The sequence below is a fragment of the Thermobia domestica genome, chromosome 17 (genome assembly GCF_964235325.1).
Source record: "Thermobia domestica chromosome 17, izTheDome1.hap1.1, whole genome shotgun sequence".
In the NCBI taxonomy this organism is placed as follows: domain Eukaryota; kingdom Metazoa; phylum Arthropoda; class Insecta; order Zygentoma; family Lepismatidae; genus Thermobia; species Thermobia domestica.
Window position 1 is genome coordinate 76365131 of NC_137470.1, and position 23295 is coordinate 76388425.

A 23295-nucleotide genomic window follows, 5' to 3' on the forward strand; every position below is an offset into this window, starting at 1 on the left:
AGAATAATGCAAAGCCACACTCAAGTCAAAATTCCACAAAAAATAAGGAACTTAATGATATGGAACTGATGCCACACCTGACATATAGTCCTGATCTTGCCTTTTCAGATTACTACTTGTATCGGTGCATGGCCCACCTCCTGAAATCACAATGTTTCACCAACTAGCAGGAGATCAGTGACTGCCTTCATTGACTCTAAGGACAAGACGTGATATCGGCGTGGAATCAAGAAATTGGCAGTAAGGTGCCTGCAGACACTCAAGTACAATGGCTATTCCTTGAGTGTTAATTTGTTTTCAGGCACGCACCCAGAAATTTTGGTTGGGAGGGGTCCAACAATACTAGACACTACGTCTATGTAGTACTGAATCATTGTTATTATATACCCGAAAAGGTGGTAAATTATTCTTAAGTAGCTACAGAAAAAATGATAAAACTAGATTGTTTTATAAGAAAAGAAAGAGTGGGAAAGAAATGTAAGATCAAACCTTTAGGCTACATAAATCATTTCTCTTCTATACAAGTACAGTTTTATCAAGGAAGTGTATAAATGTATGTCGAGTTACAAAGTTTTGAGAGGTTCACACCCGATGGACCCCCCACGTGGGTGCGGCCCTGTACAGATATGTTGTGAAAAATGAAACGAAATCTTTAAGTTTAACGTCCCACGGTTATGCCGGTTAGGCTAAAGGAGACGGTGATAATGAGAAATGAGTGAAATGGTGGAATGAAGAAAGTGGGAGGAAACGGGAGAACCCCGAGAAAACCCACGAGCACGGTGTTTCTCCACCACAAAGTCCACACTGCGCGAGCTGGGATCGAACCAGGGACCCCAAGCACCGGAGGTGAATGCTCTACCACTGAGCCACCGCATCCCCAGATATGTTGTGTACCAGAATATTGCAAGACTTATGATTCATCATTGTATACAGAAGGGAAATGAATAAAAAGTAATTAGATATATACCGCTAATAACATATCAACTACGAGCAAAACATTGCCTTTGGCGTGGAAGCCTCGGGTTCGATTCCCGATGGGAGCTCATATAGTTCGGATTCCACGTTAATCAATAACTCCATGTCTCATATAGCCTTGTTACTGAAAGAGACGCTAAACTAAAAATCACATTACATCACATCACGAGTGAAACGTTAACTGAGAAGCAAGATCACACATGTTAATAAATGTCACATTTAATGTAACTTGTATTCTTTAGAATTATTAAAACTAGCAAAAGTAAATAAATAAATAAATAAACTGTAATATAACATTTACATTCTCTAAATTACATTTGTATATTACATTGATAATTATTTACAATTGAACTAGGTCACTTACCTCACAATATAAAATTTACAGTACGGTACATTTTAAAAAAAAATTCTTTAAACAAATTCACCAAAAATAATTTACACAAAGACGGGAAACAGCATATTGCAAACAATACAAAGTTCTTACTTTGTTGGATATTATTAATCACATTTATTACTGAGTATTGTTGCTAGGAAATATTATATTCTACAATGATATGTTAAATAAACTAATTTTCTCAAACGTAAGCCAATTTTACCAATACTCGTTAAATATCTTACACCACTTCCTTTTGATTTCTTTGACTTACTGTCTCAAGCATATATTGATGACTACTTTTGACGAAATATAAAAAAATATTCAGAACTTTCAAAGAGTTCTGAATACAAAAAATAAATAAATAAAAACTTAAATCAGTGACTTAACTATTAAACCTTCCCGTTCTCTCGATATTTCAAAAATAATTTCCTGAAAATTATTTGATTTTTATGAAATATGATATATACGAGGGTGGTCCTTATTTTTCGATTTCGTCTTATTTTTATTATTTCATATCTTCATTCATATTTATTATTTCACTAAAACGGTTCCATATCAGATCAAAGTAAGCCACTACAAAAATTCGTTCAATCTGAATATGCTTCCTTTCGGCGCTATAACCAACCGAAAATGCATCGAAAAGATGCTAAAACAGCCACTCGAGAACAAAAGGTCGGATCGAAGTCCGGTAAAAGGGTATATGTCCATTATTTTTGGTTGTAAATTCGATTAATTCACAATTCGATGATGTGCAGGGTGACCCCGAAAGAAATTGGAGAATTCCTGGGATTTTTTTTTTAAATCAAAAGTTGGATGAACAAAATAAACAACAAGCAAGTACAACATTTCAACGAGTAAATATTACAGTACATTGTTCAAGTTAGAAAAAAGAGGCCACGGTGGCTCACTGGTAGAGCGTTCACCTCTGGTGAGTGAGGTCTCTGATTCGATCCTCGCTCGCGCCAAGTAAACTTTGTGGTGGACAAACACCGTGTGCTGGTTTTTCTCGGTGTTCTCCTGTTTCCTCCCACTTTATTAATTCTACCATGGTATTCATTTCTCATCACCACATTCTCCTTTAGCCTAGCCGGGATACCCGTGGGCCGTAAAACTGAAAGATTTCATTTCTGTTAGGAGAAAACTGATAGAATTTTAAAGAGGGAGAGATAGAGATTTTTGGTGGTAGACATGTCAATCACATGATAAATATACATGGACTACTTCGTCTCAGTTTATCCGTTCGCGACTGAATGAATAAGGCAGGTGTCCCTCATGCATGTGGTCCCGAGTTCCACGGGCGTCTCTGGCGGGGGAACGAAAGGAACGCGTCCCTCCAATATTTTGAAGTACAAAATATGCAATATTCTATTCTAATTTTATTTATTTACTAACGACAGAATAAGATATAAATAATAATTATTATATTTATTTGGTATATAATATTCAGGCTGTAAAACGATTATAACAGAGTTCTTGATATGTCTAAGGCAGCGTTTCCCAACCTTTTTCAACTTGCGGCACACTACAGGTGTAACTTGAATTCTCGCGGCACACCCATATTATATATAACTATTATTATTTGTAAATATAAAATACCGTGGTATTTTTATGTGATCACTGATCTCCTTCTTACAGAGAAGAAAGCTCGATCACTAATTTTCCCCGTGGTAAATCATTTTGCTTATTTTTCATTCTAATTTTAAAATAGAAAACAATTGCAATGAAATGTAGGACTCGGGTTTTTAAAAATACACTTTCTCTTTCGAAAACTGTATCTAACCTTTAACTAAAAGGGAAGATCACTAAATAACGAACAAATAAACAAATCAAATGTAAACACAAATGTAGGCAATTTGTATGCATGTTTGCTTTGTTGAATTTATTGAATAATATGTTAAAATTTCAAGTTACGAAATAGTCTGCAACAATAAAGAAGCAATAATGGCCATGACAATGATAAATACGCTTTTCAACATTAAAAATGTACAGAAAAGTAACACATTATGAAACTTAAAATTGTAGATTTATAGTAGAGGTTCATAGCAATGTGAAATACAAATATACATTTTCCCCTATGTCTTGCAATTTGGTTCCTACAGAATTAATAATTTGTTTCGATTTCCTCGCGGCACACCAGCGGCCCATTCGCGGCACACCAGTGTGCCGCGGCACACCGGTTGGGAAACGCTGGTCTAAGGGGACCCGTGAAGATAAGCAGAAAGGTAAAAATGGAATCGAAGATAATACACAGGTTGGGTTAGGCTACCATTTAAATCACTTTCTTTGATGTTCCCCCCAAATTTTACATGCCAGAGACGCCAGTGCCGAGTTCAATCCCGAATGGGAGTACCTGCCCCAATATAAAATTGAAGAGTGATTCTGATCCTATTTTAAACACTAACTTCTGTCTCATACAGTCTTGTAGCTGAATAGGGGTGTTAATCAAGAATTTATACCGCTCAAAAGGGGCCATTCCGATTGGTGAATTCAATTGCTGAAAATGATTGCTAGCACTGGATTCATCACCAAGGGAATAGAGAAAAAGAGGGTGTTTAGTTGCAGACCGTATATAGAGTGGGAAATAAAAGAGGGCAAAGTGCGAAGATAGAACTAGAAAATGTCTAGACATACCATGTTAATTTTGAAAAGAGTAGAGCGATTGAGGTCAAATGTTGGATATGAGGAATTCACGCAGAGCTCCACTACATAGGTGTAATGTGAACCATGGAGGATATCTGGAAAGCCGCCATGTTGAACTTAGCGCAAGAAGAATATATGGCTCTTATGGGTTATGTGACATATGGCTCTTGAACCATACCGTCGATTGAAATCAATAGTGGTCAACACAGTTTGAGACTTCTGTAACAGGAGGAGTTTAACGCCATGGCAACGTATCAATACTGTCGTAAAGGTGACGTGAATGAGGAACTAGAAACCCTGTAGTACGGTCCATGAGGACGTTCTATGCAGGGCCGGATTTAGGCATGGGCCACATGGGTCCGGGATTACGGTGGCAAATTTTGAGGGGCGGCAATTTTTTTAAAAAGATATTTTTAAAACAATAAAACTATTAAAAATACATATTTCATCAATGACTCAATAAAATAAGCGAAAGCAATTTTTTTAATGACTGCGACTACGATAATATTGTAGGAGATTAGTCGTAGCAAATATTGTCATAAGTCAGTGGATCTGCTAAAAAGGGTAGCAGTAGGTAACTCGATACTCGTACTTTCACAAATTAGCGTGTATTTATTTATTCAACAAATTCCAGATACAGTTTGGAGGCTATTTTACACTGGATGTATGGAACAATAAGGAAAAATCCCAGTTAGGATAGTCGGCGGTGAGGACCGAACCCACGACCTTCCGAATGCGAATCCAACACCCTACTAACAGAGCTCTTTCGCTCGGTTGGAAGCAATATGACCTACATTATCACCATTTTAGCTCAAGAGAAGTTGTGAAGTGCTGAAGAAATGTCACTATCGCAACTTAACTGATTTCTCATATCGAAAAATCTTCAGGACTTATATCCTAACATAAGTAGTTGCTTTAAGTATTTTTATGTACACCAGCAACTAATTGTGCGGCGGAAAGATTATATTTTCCACGCTGTCAAGAATCAAAAAATATTTGAGATCTACTCTTTCTCAGAAGAGACTTGTTCATCTAGCTGTTTTAACCATCGAAAATGACGTGATTGTTAAATTTGATTTTGATGACGTTATTAATGATTTTGCAGCAAGACGCAATGTCAAAGCAAGACGTAAACAGTAAACAGCAAGATACACAAAAGTTTCAGACACGTCATTTTGTAAAATTTTATTTTTTATTTATTTATTTAGTCTTATTTTACATGGCGAAGTTAAGGCTCCTGCCTTATCTCCCACTTGACCATACAATACAATAGTATCATGAATAGTAATACAATAATAATAATAAAATATGTATGAAATACATAAAACACTCCCAATCATACGTACACACACACGCGCGCGCGCGTGCATCACATCACATGCACACATAGATTACTTAGATTACTACAAATAACCACGTAATATAGTCACATACATTTAGTGAACAAAAGAAATAAAAGGTAGGCAGTATAAAAACCAGTTTTTTTTCTTTTTTTAGATATTAATAAGCCTCTGCTTAGTAAGTTTATGGAGGATCTGCTCAACCGACTTCTTAATAATAATTTTAGGTATAAATAATATAACTCTTTATATCATTTAATATTGTTTTATATTTTGCCGTCTTTTACACAATGTAATGTACCTAGGTAGAATATGTTAGACAAAAGCCAGGTAAATTTTAATCAATGTACTCCAAATGTTGGCCAGATATAGGAATTCAAATATATTACATAAAATGAGTAATAAGAAATAAGAACAGTAGTAACTAGTAATAGTAATAATTAATAATAATTATAATTATAATTTAGTAACAATCGTAAAAGTAATATTTTAAGAAGTGGATCCAGGAGAATGGAAGTTTCGGAGAGTGATGCGATTGGTGTGGTTCTTCTTGTTCACCTCAATCATAGATTGGTGGGCAACATGAACATTTTAAAACTTTTTTCTCCCTTGGAAGAGCTGTTTTATACTTTGATAAGGCCTCTTCTTCGTAAGTGCATCTAGATATACTGTTCTTGGTCTTCCTCTTCCTGGTTTTCCTTGTGCCTTTTCCTCTATCAGCACGGTGATCCAATCGGAGTGCCGAATAAGATGACCAAGCATACTGTTTCTTCTTTTTTCCTATTATCTTCATGATTTGTCGTCCTTCATTAGCTTCCTTTAATACGTCTCCATTCCTTTTCCTTTTGGTCCATGATATGAGCAGCATTCTGCGCCAATACCACATTTCAAATGCTTTCAGCTTGGATATTTAGTTTTTTTTTTTCAATGTCCACGTTTCTGAACCGTAAAGCGCCACGTTCCATAGCAGGACCTTAATAAATCGTTTTCGAACATCCAACGACACATTTCTTGATGTTAGAAATCATGTTTTCCTATTGAATGCTTGTTTAGCCTGCGCTATTCTGAAATTCACGTCTTTTTCAATTCTTCCGTCCGAGGATATTAGACTTCCTAGATAGGGGAACGTCTTAACATCTTCGATTTTCTCTCTAGCTCAGTGTGGTTAGCGGCGGCAATTTCCCTAGGGCCCATGGGCACAAAACATGGAAATCCGGCCCTGCTTTTATGCACGAGGACTAGAAAGACAGAATCGAATCCTGGAACATCAAGAAGAATGTTTCGAACGTGTAACGGAATGGAAAGTAGTTCCACTGGATGAATGCTGGCCAGGTACCTTGCACAAAAATGCCTCTCCATTCAGGGTTCTGATATATTAATAACCCCATGCAACAAAACGTGCCGGTTGTAACACTGGTGACTCTTCTCATAACCAGTTACATATAGGGTGGCCCAAAAGTAGGTATACACCTCTGCATTGATTAAGTATAACATTCTAGTTTATGGGTTTATTTGATTCGGCACTTCCGAGCTTATGTAAGCAAAAACACATTAAGAACAAATAATAAAGAAACCAAGTACACCTAATGGATAACAATAAGAAATTATATAAAATGCAATGAGTTGATCAGTACGGTATTGTATACCAACTTTTGGGCCACCCTGTACAATTGGTAGTTAAAATACTGTTCACATTACACCTATTCAGTGGAGCTCTACATGCATTCCTCATATCTAACATTTGACCTCAATCCCTCTACTCGTTTCAAAAGTAACATGGCATATCTAGACATTTTCTACATTCTATCTCGCAATTTTTCCAAATTTATCTCTCACCCTTTATACGGCCTGCCACTGAACACCCTCTTTTTCTTTGTTTCTTTTGGTACTGAATCCCGTGCTACCAATCATTTGCAGCAATTGAATTCACCAAACCCGAATTGTCCCTTGGAAGAAGAGCTAATTATCAATCTGCAGTCCAGTAAATGAATGATAAATTGGTCCAGTAAACGCTATGTGTGGCACAACAATACGGAAAAAAGGGAACGTGAGAAATTGAAGTACATAGAGTTTTCTTCATTCGGGAATGGTGTGTTCTATAAAGGTATCCAAGAAAGTTCTGTCGTTTTTTGTGTTCAATTGGTTCTCACACCGTGAGTTCAATGCAAATGGAGATAAGACGAAGGTCATTCTTGGTGTGGGTATATCCAACATACTACCTGGTTGTGGTAGTTCAGTTACAATGTAAACTTCGTAAGGACAGAGTGAACATGGGACCTCCATAGAGTGTCATAAGGGCGTGTATGCTGTACGAGTTCAAACTGGGGTCAAACGCCACTGCAGCGGGGCGGAAGGTATGTCAGGCCTTTGGTGAAGGTGTCGTAATTACGCGGACAGTGCAGTGGTGGTTTAACAAGTCTAAGGATGGTGACGAAACACTCAAAGACGCACCACGTACCGGAAGATCAACACATGTACAAAATGAAGATCTTCAGGCAGCAATTGAGACCAACATTGACCAGACATGTGAGGAACTTGGACTACAGTTCAGTGTGAGTGGAGAAACCATTCGGCAGCACTTCCACCTACATGGGAAGCACAAGTTAGGTCGATGCATCCCACATGATTTGACTCGAGCCAAAGGCAACGCGAGCAGACACCTGTGTTTCTTTGTTGTCTCGTCTGTGGAAGGAGCAATTTCTGGACAGAGCGTTGACATGTGATGGAAAGTGGGTCCTGTACGAAGCTCCACGGCGCCGTTATCATTGGTTAGAATCCTATGAACCAGTTCGAAAACAGCCGAAACCAGCAATGCACCAGAAGGTCCTCCCGTTTGTTTGATGGACTGCTCGTGGCATCGTGCATCGGGAACTGCTACCAGCCTGTCAGAACATCAATGCAACTGTGTACTGTCAGTAGTTGAGCCGTGTTCAAGAAAAACTCAAAACTCTGGAGCCAGCACGTCTGAATTGCAAAGGGATCTTCCTGTTAAAGGGCAACGCGAAGCCCACGTGGCTACGATGACCCAAGACACCATTCTACGCCTTGGATGGAAAACACTATTGCATCTGCCATACTCCCCGCACATTGCACCATCCAAGAAAAATAAATAAAACTTAATAACTCTTGAACCACCCGACCGATCTTGATCAAATTTTCAATGTAGATGAGGTTCGGGACTGGGATGGTATTTCATTTTGACGGAGCAACGTAGGGGAGGGGCTGGAGGGGAGATATATAAAAATCAATAAATATAAAAATAAAAGTGACTATCTTTGTGAATTAATAACTTTTGAACCACCCGATCGATCTCAATCAAATTTTCAACATATATGAAGTGCAAATCTGAATTTTTTTTATAATTTCATTTTGAGAGTAGATCTTAGGGGAGGGGGAGGGGAGGAGGGGAAATAAATGAAAATGAATAAAACTTAATAACTCTTGAACCAACCGACCGATCTCTATCAAACTTTCAACATGGATACGGTTCGGACCTCGATATGTTTTCTTCATTTCACTTTTACAGTGCAACGAAGGGGAGAGGGATATATATATATATATAAATGTGTGTGTGTGTGTGTAAAAAAGTAAAAATAAAAGTGACTGTTTTTGTGACTTCATCACGCTTAAACCACCCGTCAGATCTTTTAAAAAAATTTAACATAGATGAGGTTCGAACCTGAGGTGGTTTTTATCATATCACTTTAACGGTAGAACTTAGAGGTGGAGGGAGGGGAGAAATCTATAAAAATAAATGAAACTTAATAACTCTTAAGCCACCAGACCAATCTTGATCAAACTTTCAACATAGATAAGATTTGGGCCTGGGATGTTTTCGTCATTTCACTTTTACGGTGCAACCTAGGGGAGGGAGAGGGGGAGATATATGTAAAAAGAATAAAAATAAAAGTGACTATCTTTGTGACTTCATCACGCTTTAATCACAGGACCGATGTTAATCAGATTTTTAATATGGATGAAGTTCGGGCCTGGGGTAGTTTTTATCATATAACTTTGACGGTAGAAATTAGGGAGGGGACAGATAAAAATAAATAAATCTTAATAACTCTTGAACCACCCAACCGATATCGATCAAATTTTCAACATAGATGACGTTTGGGCTTGGAATAATTTTTATCACTTAACTTTGGACGGTGCAACGTAGGGGAGAGGAGGCGGAGATAAATGTAAAAAAAAAAAAAATAGAGTGACTGTCTATGTGACTTCACTCTTGAACCACCTGACCTGACCGATCTTGATCAAATTTTCAACATACCTAAGTAGATGAGGTTCGGGCCTGGGATGGTATTTATCTTTTACTTTGATGATAGAACTTATGGGAGGAGGTAGGAAGGAGATATATATAAAAATATATTGGTGGACAACCAATGCAAGCTGCGTGACGATATATCTAGACTGCGCGGGAAAAACAGTATAAGTAAAAAAAAAAAAAAAAAAAAGTTTTCAGGTATTTTTTTTTTTTTTTTTTTTTTTTACCAAGCACAGTGAATCACTTATACTAACAGTACCAAAACGCGATCATTCAACTCACGATTAGAATTGACTTATACCGAAACCGGAGATGGAGCATGACACATAAATCTCCAATTTTGACTTATGTCAATTTGGCAAATTTGTGACTTGTACTGTCTCCCCCGCAGTGGCGGGGTAAGGCAAATTGGGGCCCGGGGCCAGTGAAGTAGATTGGGGCCCCTTTTTGAACAATCGTGATTTATACACTTCTATTTTTGACATTCATTAACATAATCACTCTTCCTGTTTACTCCTCCCCTTTTTCCGTTGGTGTGTATGTGTGTTTAGATCATTTTAATATGGGATATATTAAACAAATGGGGGTGACATTCAGCATCCCTGTCTATTATTTAGTGCATTGAACCGCCTTCAGTCTGGTATCTAAAAATAAAACTGGACCAGGACTCTCATTGCATATTTTTTCTTTTTTATTCATTTTTAAACAAAGACATGATAGAAAAAGGATTAGAGATACAAGTGTAACGGAAACTACAACCCAGACAGAAATAACATAATATTAGAAACAAACAAAACGTAATAATCAAGAATCCAGAATTTATCCTACACCTATACTATCCTAGTATCAACGCGTGCTGTAATTAGATGGAATAGTGGAAGTAATACTCCTAATAATATATTTACAGACAAATTTACGTACAAAACGTAACAATCAGCTGATATTGCAAAAATTGCAAATAATAATATAACCGATGCGATTTCTAAATGTAAGCTCTATGTTTTCTAGAATATTTTTGTTCGATTCTCGCCTTTGGTGTTTCTCTTGCGCAATTTCTCATATCGTTAGACTAATTTTATTAATAGTTTCTCCCTGTCTGAATTTACGCTAAATAAGTTTTATTTGATTAGATTTTTCTTCTACAATTAGCCCCATTCACTTTAACATTCGGTTTCTCTCCAGTGATCATACACAATACTTAAAAACTTCTTTTTTTTAAACCGAACTATCAGTAAATAATGGCTAGAAAAGATTTCTCTCCTGCGTGTCTTCTTCATTTATCTTTTACTAGGTTTCTCTCCAGTGATAATGTACGATCTATTTAGTTCCACTGCTTTTGTCGAAATATCAATGAATACTTAAGCACTAGAATATTTCTCTCCTGCTTGACTTTTTTACTATTGTTTCCAGATTCCATACTTGTTTTATGGTTATATTATTTTGTATTTAATAATTCAGTCATGTTTATATTCTGTCACTTATGACTATTTCCATTACCATTTACTAGCATACTTAGTATTAGAATATACAGGGTGAGTCAAAAGTCGTGGACACCTGCATAAGTTTGAAAATCGACGAGAAAAGTAAAAAGTTATTACGGGAACAGAAGTTTGATGGGCCTCAACTTTTGAAGTGTATGTCATTCATGACCGCCATCTTGAAATCCACCATTTTGGATTCAAGTCATTTTTTTTAAAATGGGAAGGGGTGTATGACACATCAAATAACATTAGCTTGAGCTCAGGAATTTAGTGGTGTAATTTGTTTTTTCTATCTTGTACAGTTTAGAGGTTATTAATGTTCAAAGATGGGAAATTACCTTGATACTGAATGCTACAACACATGTTCTACGTGTTGTCTATCCCGTGCAATGCACAACTGTAGTCGCCACAACCACTCTGACTGCACACGGAGGAAAATGTCTCCTAAAATTTGGTCACAGGCTTGTTGGATGCGTTTCTCCAGGTGTCTCAAATCACGGATTGTCTCTGCATACACTATCTGCTTAAGATGTCCCCATAGATAAAAATCAAGAGTCGTTAAGTCAGGGGATCTGGGCGGCCACTCCACGGGACCACGGCGACCAATTCACTTCCCTGGCAGTTGTTCATCCAACCATTCACGGATACCAAGTCCATAGTGTGGAGGGGCTTCATCATGCTGAAAATAAGATGGGTAAATGCTGTCGGCGTTCAGTGTGGCAGGGAACACAAGGTCCTGCAGCAGCATCAGATACTGTGGTACAGTTAAGATGTTGTAAATGAAAAATGGCCAATGATGCGGGTATCCCATATGCCACACCACACCATCAACTTCGCTGGACTATGTCCTCGACTCGGGTCAACCCAGTTCGGATTTGGGTCACACCAGTATCGACAATTATGTCGATTAACCTCCCCGTTCAAAGTGAAATACACCTCGTCGCTGAACAGTATGCCCTTGGCAAACGCAGGATCCAGTTCGTGTTGTTCAGTAGCCCACATGCAGAACTCCAACCGGCGATCAGGGTCATCCTTGTTCACTTTATGTTGCATGTGCAGCTTGTAAGGATGCCACTGATTGGCGTGCAATTTCCGGACAACGGAAAATTGGCTTATTGCACATGCTAGGGATACACGACGGGTACTTCGTTTAGGACTTTTCACAAACGACGCAACAACCGCCGTTGCAGTTTCCTCATTGGTGGCAGTCTTTGGTCGCCCACTACGTGCCCTATCTTGAACAGAACCCGTCTCCCGGAATTTGGAATCGGCAATCTTCGATGATTCATTTTATTCAAAAGAAGGCAAATCTATGTTCTTGGGCGATAACGATGAACCATTCCAGTCAGAGGATGAGAAAATCGACAATTGAACCCTTTTTGCATACTTATGTATAACACATTGCATCGTACATAATAACCACTTCAACTGCCTGAGCGGTACTGGGAGTAAGGGAATGTTTGTAGTTCAGCTCAGGTAACACATCAATCATTTTGTACCTTTCAATACCATGTGTTACGCTAGTACAATGATATTTTTTTCTGCGAACATCCCTGTTCTTTTTATATGGTGCACAATGTGTGAAATCCTAACTACCATTCAATTCCACTTACTTCATCTATACCAATACCACTCAGCGGAAAAAAAAATGAAATGAAATCTGTGAGTTTTACGTCCCACGGTTATGCCGGTTAGGCTAAAGGAGACGGTGATAATGAGAGATGAGTGAAATGGTGGAATGAAGAAAGTGGGAGGAAACGGGAGAACCCCGAGAAAACCCACGAGGACGGTGTTTGTCCACCACAAAGTTCACTTGGCGGGGGCTGGGATCGAACCCGGGACCCCAAGCACCAGAGGTGAACGCTCTACCACTGAGCCACCGCGCCCCCTCCCCACTCAGCGGAAATACGACACACGGTTACGGCATTCTCCTCCGACAGGTTTGCCTCATATGAAGCCAGTCTGAGCATCGAAGACGGCACGTCCCCTGACTTTGATCCGATTTATTTCCCTGTTCCGCAGGCTCGAGTGTGATGAAATTCACAGTTCTTGTAGAGTTCAATGTGTAGTCTCACTTCCATAAAATCTCAACGGAGCGCGCTCCCTCTTTTGGGCGATATACAAAAATATCTTCTGTATATCAAAAACATGCGCGCCTTATGGGCATTTCCATTCTATTGTTGACCAATTTTTGGCCATGTTCCCACTGAGCTATGGCAACTATTATTTGCATGTGAAGGTTTTAGGCCATGACCTCTTCCCACACAAAATTGTATGCGCGCGACGCAAACGGGAAAATTGGGCACTTTTGGAACAGTTCCTTTATCGTAACTGAAACACCCAATATATATTTCGAATAATGAAGTCATTATGACTACCAATACGCGCCAATAAAAACATTTCTTGTCCATCAAATGGAACTAACAGTATCAAAATCTCACTGTTACTATAATGTATTCGAAATGCGTCGTTTTAATAATCAAATAGAAACTGCATCAAATTTTCAAACGAAATATAAAGTTTATCTATTCGTATCATGATTTCTGAAAGAAAACCACAGCACGTTCAAGAAATATGAACTCAGTAGGCAATAAAACTCGTCATAGATGGCCGATTCACAATCAAACAAAGATAAAAACTGGTTTGAATTTGTTTCTACCTACTCGGAACGGGCTATAGGTTTGCGTAGCAGACTATTGTTTCTCCTACACCAAGTTTGTAAGCTCGCTTTTTCCTCGGTTACAATTTGTTTTCTATGAAATAATTTTTAGGATTTTTGACACATCACATTGTAAAAACTGACCACTATGTGTCGTGACAATTTCGTGCAGTAGAGATTGGGAAATCTGAGGGAACTAGCTGCTGAGTTGTAAATGGCGGCACTACAGAGGATCTTGTGAACCTGGTGCTGCAGCACATTCTGGAAAACCGTCAGGACAACTGAACTCAGCAACCACTTCCCACAGATTTTCTATCCCTGTTCCACGAAATTGTCACGACATACCTAGATTCCAAGAAATTGTGCGCCAGGTGGGTGCCGAAGTAACTGATCCTCCCAGATGGCTAACTTTTACGACATCGGAATACAAAAGTTGATCCCACGGGGTGACAAGTTTCTGAATTCTGGTAATGAATATGTTTAAGGGCACTATTACACTAAGCCACTGGTTGCGCAACCAACGGCGCAACTGGTAGCGACACCACACTCTCACGTATCCCCCACCAGTGGCATAACCAAAACAGGACGAATATTTTCATGAGAAAATATCTTGAGTGAGTGAAAGCATGCTTCTCCTTGCTCCAAAATCTAGTATGAAAAACTCTATAATTGATTTCCACGCATTTAATTTAATGTTTCTGTTGCTGTAGTCTTCGATTGTGATGTCCCAAATTGCAGGATATTTTTCAATTGCACAAATAAAATTCTGTGATCACTTTATTGTCTATCAGTTTGACTAATTCCTGCATTTAGTCGTCTTCTCTGGTTTTCTTTACTGCACTTCCTCCACCACCTTCATCGTCACCTGTCATTTTCTCGCGAATCAAAAGAAACAACCAACATTAAACAAAGTGACAATATATTGTGGTCTGATGAGTCACAGAGCGCGTGCCAATGATCAAACAATCCTTGAACCTACTACTGGTGGCGCAACCAGTGGCCCAATGTAATAGGGCTCTAAAAGTAGTGGCACCTGTGTTGTATCTGGGGCAATAAACGTTTCAAGGCTCCTTTGTCTTCCTTGTCTTTACCACCCTACGGAAACTTAGTTTCTGAACATGCCCTGTATCTTTAGTCAATCTCAAGAGACAAGTCATTTTGCCAAACACAACAAAAATTCCAATCCAGAAGTGAAAAACTTCAGAAGCGTATGCCATGATAATCAGAGCAAAGTCCAGTTTTTATATATAAAATTCTGGGATTGGGAGTTGATTGGGATATTAATATACACCTCACTTAGTTCTTCATTACCTCAACATATAGTTTTTCTCTACACTGTGTTGTATTTTCCAACAGCACCTCATTGAGTATAAGTCCAGGAGTTGTTATTAGGCTTGTAGCAGAAAACGATTTACATGCAATTTCACATAATAAATAGCCTTAAATTCATCTCCAGACTAAGACTGGTCTCTTATCCTAACTCTAAGATGACATGTTGGAGGCGAAACGTAGTTCCTTTATATCTTAAATTGGATTAGAAATATCCAAGCTTGACTAAGCTGCTTCCATTTCATATTCGTACACTTAATTCTTTTTACCTTTATTCATATAATTTGATATTGTTCTTATATTAGATGTTAATTTCACAAAGATCTTAGGTATAACTGTCCTCAATTTATTGTGCTTTCACACAGGATGGGACCGCGGTGGCTCAATACCGCAGCCCTCATCTCTTGTGCGTGGAGTCCTTTGTTTGATTCCAGTTCCTGCAAAGTGTGCTTTGTGGTGGACAAACACCACGTGCATAGGTTTTCTCGTGGTTCTCTTGTTTTCTCCCACTTTCTTCATTCCACTATCCACTTTCTTCATCTGTCCCATTATCACCGGCTCACTTAGACTCTGTGAATAATCGTGAGACGTATAAAAAAAAAATCAGGGACCTATGACAGCTTGAAATCCATCAATCTGAATTCAGTTTGAATTTGATAAACAGTCATGTGATACGCTATTTTGGCCTAAAATGTTCTGAAGAAATCACAGCTCAAGTTTACTCAGTGTGTCCTGAGTGCATCTGAGGTTGCATCTTCGTAATTGAACCACATAAAGTTGGTTTAAATATGTTAAACTCTTCTAGAGATACAACCCATTGCGCTGAAGGGACAATAAAAATTCCAATTCAAAAGTGGTACGCACATACAATTTGGTTGTTAATAATAATAATAATAATAATAAATTCTAGTTTCTGTACGTAAAATTTCATCACAATTGTTCCATGGTCACAAACTGCCCTTAAGGATAGTGATCCTGTTTCGTTCCAGGCAAATTTGTTTAGTGTTAATTTTAACAAAATGATGAGATATTTTTCTCAGATCTGTATCACCACACTGTTAGTTTTTCGTCTAGTATTTTCCAACATCAACTTTGAAGTGTATATACCAATATCATCAAAGTTCCAAATACATTACCCACAAATTATTATGGTAGTGTGATCAGGGCTGGCCCTAGGCAAGTTTCCGCCCCGTGCGATGGTATCATTTGATGCTCCCAGAAAGAACAAATCTTAAAACCATAATTTTAAGTATGCTACCCCATGATGAACAAACGAAGGGGAGGGAAATGCAGAAAGGCCTAAACACTATAAATACAATCTCGTTCTATCTCTCTTTTTTTCTTTTTTAAATAATAATCTATTATGTTAGTGAAAGATAAAGCAAACACACCTGCACAGGAAAAATGGTAATCCTTTTTATAGAATTCAATATCGAGCTTCAATCTCAACATATCGGTTTGCAATTCCAGTGGAACTAGCTCTTTTATTTATATTTCTTGATTTTCCTTCCACATCTGTTAAAAAATTAAGAAAAAAGGACTTGTTTCCATCTTCAATGATAAGGAACTTGTTTATGACAAAAATAAATTTAGTTTTCGTATCAAAACTGTGATGATAACTGTCTATAACTGTGATGACCATTTCCTTTAGCAGTGTTCACTTAATGCGACTAAACATGATTTATGAATGTAGTATTCAAATAGAAGGTCAGCTTTTTACAGAATTTTACTACGATCATCATCAGGGGCGGATCCAGGGGGGCGATCGCCCCCCCCCCCCCAGAAGAGGAAACTTTCTTATTTTATGTATATAAATAAAACCCATCCCAAAGTTTGGAGCCCTTAAAAGTAGCAGTATGACAACCCACCGCCCCCCCCCCCCAGAAGTCGGTCCTGGATCCGCCCCTGATCATCATAAAGTCTCTTTCCAACAAGAAATATTTATTTTAAATTTCTTTACGTTTAGGCTTAGCAGTTTGAGCCTCATCGCTGTCCAGCTTGTGGGGATGAGGTTAACCAACGTGGCCTGCACGGCCTTTCATGCATGAAGAGCGCTGGTAGATTTGCCCGACATTCCTCTGTAAATGATATAATACTACGAGCCCTCAACACAGCTGGATTTCCTTCAATACGGGAACCTTCTGGTTGCTGTCGTTCGGATGGAAAGCGACCGGATGGGATGACACTGGTTCCATGGATGAGAGGTAAATGTTTATTGCGGGACTTCACATGCGCTGATACATACGCTCATTCAAGTCTCCCTCTGTCAGTAATGAATGCTGGAGCTCTTGCTAATCGCAGAGAAGCTGAAAAGCAAAGAAAATACAACAACCTTCCCGAAAAGTTTGTTTTCACTCCAATCGCTATTGAAACAAGTGGTGCTTGGGGTGCAAGAAGTCTTGAATTCATTAGGGAGGTAGGAAGACGCTTTTCTTGTGTTTCCGGCGAAGTTCGCTCCACATCTTATCTAATACAGTGCATATCCGTTTCTATCCAACGTGGTAACGTCTCGTCGGTCCTTGACACTTTACCACCTGGCAAGGAACTGGATGAGGTGTTTATACTCTGAGGGACAATCGTTTTTCTCTTGACGTTATAATTACATAATTATTTCTGATTTAACATTTCTTGTTTCCGACCATGAATCGACATTAATATATTCTTTAACTTTCAAATACGTTCTATAATTATAGTAGCTCAAGTAGCTCGATGAAAATTTGTTAAAATTCCAAAACCCGTATATGTGATATGGAACTCAACGTATTTATATGAATAAATAATAGATTGTTGCAACAATATATAAATATATATATATATATATTTTAAATAATATAGTTATGACAGATTTTACCGCCCCTCGAAACTTTCCGCCCCTTGCAAATGCACATGTTGCTCATGTGAAAGTGTGTGATAGTGAAGGAAAAGAACTGTATAACTGGCTGGCTGAATACAATCTTTCATACACCAATTAAAATGAAAATAACGCTTAAATGTTACATCGTCTTTACTCAAGATTGAACTTCCGTTTATTTTTAGAACATTCACATAATTCATTAAATACTGGATATAACAATGAGTTTCTCCTTGGTTTTTAGTGAAGTTTTCTGACGTCACATTGCTTATCACTAAATTCACATGTCACAATTTGAAACAAGGAAAAATTCTGAAGATCTCGAAGATTACAAATATGTGTTCTCAAATAATGTTCAAGACGCTGGTACGTCCAAATTTCAAAATGCACCAAAACAGTACATTACACTTTGACCTTTACAATACTAAGATAATCACACTTCATCACTTATTATCCCGATTCAAAACACTGAATAAAATATCCGAATCCTCGTCCGCATCCTCATCACTCTCCAAATCTGTACGTACAAGAGATCTGCGATCAAGGAGAGGTAAATCAACTTCTTGGTCTACAGCTGTTTTATCATATTTAGTCTCCAATGGTTTACCAATAATTTTGTGTACTACGTGGCATATAATACCACCCAGGCATAACACCAATCCGATGAAATTCAGGAAACTTATTTTGTCGCCATTGAAGTAAACAGCTAAAGCTAATGTACATATCTCCTACAAGAAAAAGATAACAGCTATTATTTAAAAAAGTAAGTAATAACTGAAGGAATCTTATAGAACACACAACAACTAAGTGATTCATAAATACCACAAATACAACATGCTTCAACTTAAGGTGAATTATCTACCTACATAAATAAAAAAAATGATTATGTTTTTGACAATAACTCTTAAACCATGACTTAATAACTCTCGAATCACCCGACCGATAATGATCAAATTTTGTCGGGCCTGGGATGGCTTTTATCATTTCATTTTGACGGTAGAACTCAGGGGAAGAGGAAGGGGAGATAAATATATATACAAAAATGATCAAAAATGACCAATATTAGTGTCGAATCCATAGTTTCTGGGATCGTTGAGATGAACACTGACAATTCCGATGCTGTTTAAATCCAAATTCAGCCCCCCAACTTGGAGGAGATATATAAAAATGATCGAAAATGACCGATATCAGAGAGCGCTTCAGTAATACCAAAAAGTAACTGATTAATTGGACATATCACAGTACTAATTTTTCTTACTTTAAACCAGCAAAGAGGGTGATTGATGCTAGTTTACAATAATATCATTTAAACAAACACCCTGAATTACTTAAAAATACTGAATACTTATTACAATTCAAATATACTAAAATACACAAAGGATTTTGTCCTGCAACTTATGAGCTAGGTGTAATTTTCCCACACTTTTGGCACTTTCAAGTTCGAAAAGACTGGTTTCATGACACATCATGACTTTCTACTTCATTTCGTACAATCTATCTATTAAAATGCTACAACAGCAATAAAAGCGCCTGAGCTCCAACCTCTAACTTTTGATTCCACACCTTTGATATACGGTTATTTCTGATTTCACGTTTATAACAAAGACAAATATTTTAAAGTATGTGCACTTTAAATAAATTATTTAAAGATCATTTTCATAAAGTTTATCCTTTTAGATTATCGTTCAAAGCCTTTACATTTTAATAAACCTTCTCCAAAATAAATGCAAATGAATTGTGCTGCCATCTTTGTTTTTTTAAACTATACGCTTGTGAACGTTTATATGTTTGTGGCCAATCCTTTCGACAGCGAAACCTTATTTATTACATCTTTACGGGTACACTGGAAGTGATGAAATTAAAAAGAAAAAGAAAACTAAAGCATCATATCCTACTCATTATACATTCCAACACCACATAGTTGTATATAAGGGTTGCATATCTGTCACGCGTTTGTTTCATGGCCAATTTATAGGTTTAATGAAAAACGAAGGATAACCATTTCTTCAGTCTAAGTTGAATCTTTATTGTTTGGAGTGTTTTGCCCAATGAACACCATATATCACTGACATTATAATTGATTGTATGTGTCATGTATTAGCTTAATTTAAAATGTCGCAACTTCTCGAGAAAAATGACATGACTCGTAACTTGTTTTAAAGTTATTTTATAATCACAATGTTTTTTTTCAATTATGTGTAAAAGTGTTGTAAATATAGCTTTAAAATTATCCCAAAATCAGAGTGCATTAGAACAAAAATGACAAATTTCGTGTTATGTCACTTTTCTCGCGAGGGATACGAACTTGGACCTTTAGGTTTTTTCACTTGAGTCACTTTTCTCGAGAAGGTGCGATATATAAAACGATAATCATGCCTGTTGTTCTGTATGGTTGCGAAACATGGTCGCTTACTGTGAGGGAAGAACATAGATTGAAAGTATTTGAGAACAAGATCCTGAGACGAATATTTGGACCCAAGAGAAACGGGAATGGCGGAAACTTCATAACGAGAAACTACATAATTTATACGGTTTACTCAACATCATTAGGGTCATCAAATCTAGGAGGCTCAGGTGGGCAGGTCATGTAGTCAGGATGGAAGAAAGAAGGAACGCTTTTAAAATCTTAACTGGAAGACCAGCCGGAAAACGACCATTAGGAAGACCTTGGTGCAGATGAGAGGACAATATTAAGATGGATCTCGCAGAAATAGGAATACAAAGTAAAACTGGATCCAATTGGCTAAGGATAGAAATCAGTGGAGAGCTTTTGTGAACGCGGCATTGAGCCTCCGGGTTCCAGAGGCCATAGAGTTAATGTATCTACTTATTACATACTGCATGCAAGAAGAAAGAAAACATTGATCATATTAAAAACTCCAATCAGAAGTAGGTTCAAATCTTCCAAACGGTGCCAGATATTGAAAAAGTAATCGAAAAAGATTTCCCCTTTACGCATCTCTTGCCGACTTTTATCAAGACATCTTTCACTTGTGTCTGCAAAGGGACACATACAGATGTGAGGAATAACAAGGAGATTCATGCTCATATGTGAATGATGCGCTGTGTAGAGAGCGCAGGTTTAGCTAGTCTATATATTAAAATGTTAGGTTTATACTAGCTGAACCTGCGCCCTATACACAGCGCATCATTCACATATGAACATGAATCTCCTTGTTATTCCTCACAACATCTGTACATGTCCCTTTACAGACACAAGTGAAAGACGTCTTGCTAAAAATTGGCAAGATACCATAAAGGGGAGATTTTTTTCGATTACTTTTTCAATATCTCGCACCGTTTGCAAGATTTGAGCCTACTTCCGGTTGGAGTTTTTAATTCATGTATGATCAGTGTTTTCTTTCTTCTTGCATGCAGTATGTAATAAGCAAATATATTACACACACAATTAATTATAATGTCGGTGATATATTGTGTTCATTGGGTAAAATGCTTCAAACAATAAAGATTCAACTTAGAGTGGAGAAATAAGTTATCCTTCGTTTTTCATTATCATTTGGCCATGAAACAAACGGCTGAGAGAAATGCAACTCCCTATACAATTATGTGATGTTGGAATGTATAATGCATAGAATATGATGCTCTAGATTTTTTTTCTAATTTCAACACTTCCAGTGTACTCGTAAAAATGTAATAAAGAAATAATTGCCATGTTTTTTTTTTTAAATATTCAGTTAAAACTGGACAATCTACATAAAACTTGCAATCGATCAGTGAAAACGTCATCTTTCAAGAGCCTGTAGTTTCCGAGATCTCGTTGTCGAAAAGATTGACCACAAACATATAAATGTCCACAAACGTATAGTTTAAAAGAACTCCAAAGATGGCAGCACAATTCATTTGCATTTATTTTGGAAAAAAAGCTTATTAAAATGCAAAGGCTTTGAATAATAATTTAAAAACATACACTTTATGAAAAAGGTCTATTTAAACAATTTATTTAAACTACACATAATTTAAAATATTTGTCTTTGTTAAACGTGAAATCACAAATAACCGTAAATCAAACGTTTGAAATCCTAAGTTATAGGTTGGAGCTCAGGCGCTTTTGTTGCTATTGTAGCATTTGAATATATAGATGTTCTCAATCCTTCCGACAATGAGATCTCGAAAACCACAAGTGCCAGAAATGTGCCGTTTTGACTGGTCGATTCCAAATTTTGTGTAGATTGTCCAGTTCCCATTCAAATTTTCAAAAACCGTGTCATTGTTGTTCTATTCAACATTTTAGGGGTTTTGAGCCCATAAGATTAACATTGTTGCAGGCCGAAACTACGGTGTTAGGCAACCAGCAGAGAAGTTACGTATGGGGGGGGGGGATTACGGACATTGCAGGAGCTTTGCTTAAATTTGAATGGCAAAACCTATTCCATGCTGGAAACTTTAAAGGCCTCAAAAGGCGCAATGAGGCGTACTCGGACGGATATGGATTTATTAGAAAAAAATATTTCCATTTGATATCGTGTTAATTCTACAAATTTGCCACAAACTCACTGCAAAATCTATACATAGCAATTCACTTCCTTTGTGAGTCTCTTATCCTTTACTTGTGTGAGTAAGGAGACATGCACAGTGGTAAGGAGATTCATGGTCATAACAGAACGATGCGTTGAGTAGTTAGCGCAGATTCAGCTAGTAATCCATCAGATATTTTGTGATAATTTTCTACAATCTGCAGTAAGATTCGCTTAAATTAAATTACTAGAGGAGAATTCAACTTGCAGCTCAACCTCTTTGGATCAGAGTGGTTTTATCGTGACACCATATTAGAAGCAAATGACATTTTCAAGCACACTGATTTCACAACAAAACCATCGCTCAACCTGTGAATACTGATCCACTCTTAACGGTTTCTGCTACTTAATGTTTTTGCCTTAGTTTGATACATCCTTTGGAATTTAACGTTCATTTCGGCACCGACACATGAGGATCTACAGCTTAGCATGGGGTCTGAACCATATGACTTTCTACCGAAATGTGAACGCAAATCTCATGCGTAAAAGGTGTGTATGCTAACCAAATAGAACGAAAAAATATGTTGCCTGAGTTTGAACGCGCAGTTTTGATGATGTCTGCTTATCTGCCTAAAACAATTGAACTTCTCAAAATCATGCCACAATCATAGTGCAATCTCATTTTTTCTACTGCGAACTTCAGCGCGAGAGACATGGGTTCGATCCCCGGCGAGAGTTCATTTAGTTCGGATCCCACGTTAAACTGTAGGTCCACGTTTCATATAGTCTCCCTGCTGAAAGCGAAACACTAAACGACAATAAAACACAATGAGAACTTGCCAACATGTATAAATAAATTGCTCTCATTCATTCAAACTGCAAATTGTGAAAGCAAATTT

At 37.6% G+C, this 23295-nt stretch overlaps 2 protein-coding genes across 9 annotated transcripts in view; both read right to left on the reverse strand.

The window, feature by feature from the left end:
- The window catches only part of LOC145673764 (uncharacterized), a 330178-nt gene extending 313336 nt beyond the window's left edge, over positions 1 to 16842 (reverse strand). For both annotated transcript variants that reach the window (XM_081743515.1, XM_081743514.1), the window contains exon 1: positions 1340 to 16842. The gene's annotated coding sequence lies outside the window, so the exon portion shown is untranslated. The remainder of the gene's footprint in view (positions 1 to 1339) is intronic.
- Positions 16843 to 18056: 1214 nt separating this feature from the next.
- LOC145673765 (solute carrier family 35 member H1) overlaps positions 18057 to 23295 on the reverse strand; it is a 232607-nt gene continuing 227368 nt past the window's right edge. For all 7 annotated transcript variants that reach the window (XM_081743520.1, XM_081743518.1, XM_081743519.1 and 4 more), the window contains exon 8: positions 18057 to 18649. In XM_081743520.1, coding sequence (XP_081599646.1) covers positions 18365 to 18649 — 285 coding nt within the window. In that variant the 3' untranslated portion in view covers positions 18057 to 18364. The remainder of the gene's footprint in view (positions 18650 to 23295) is intronic.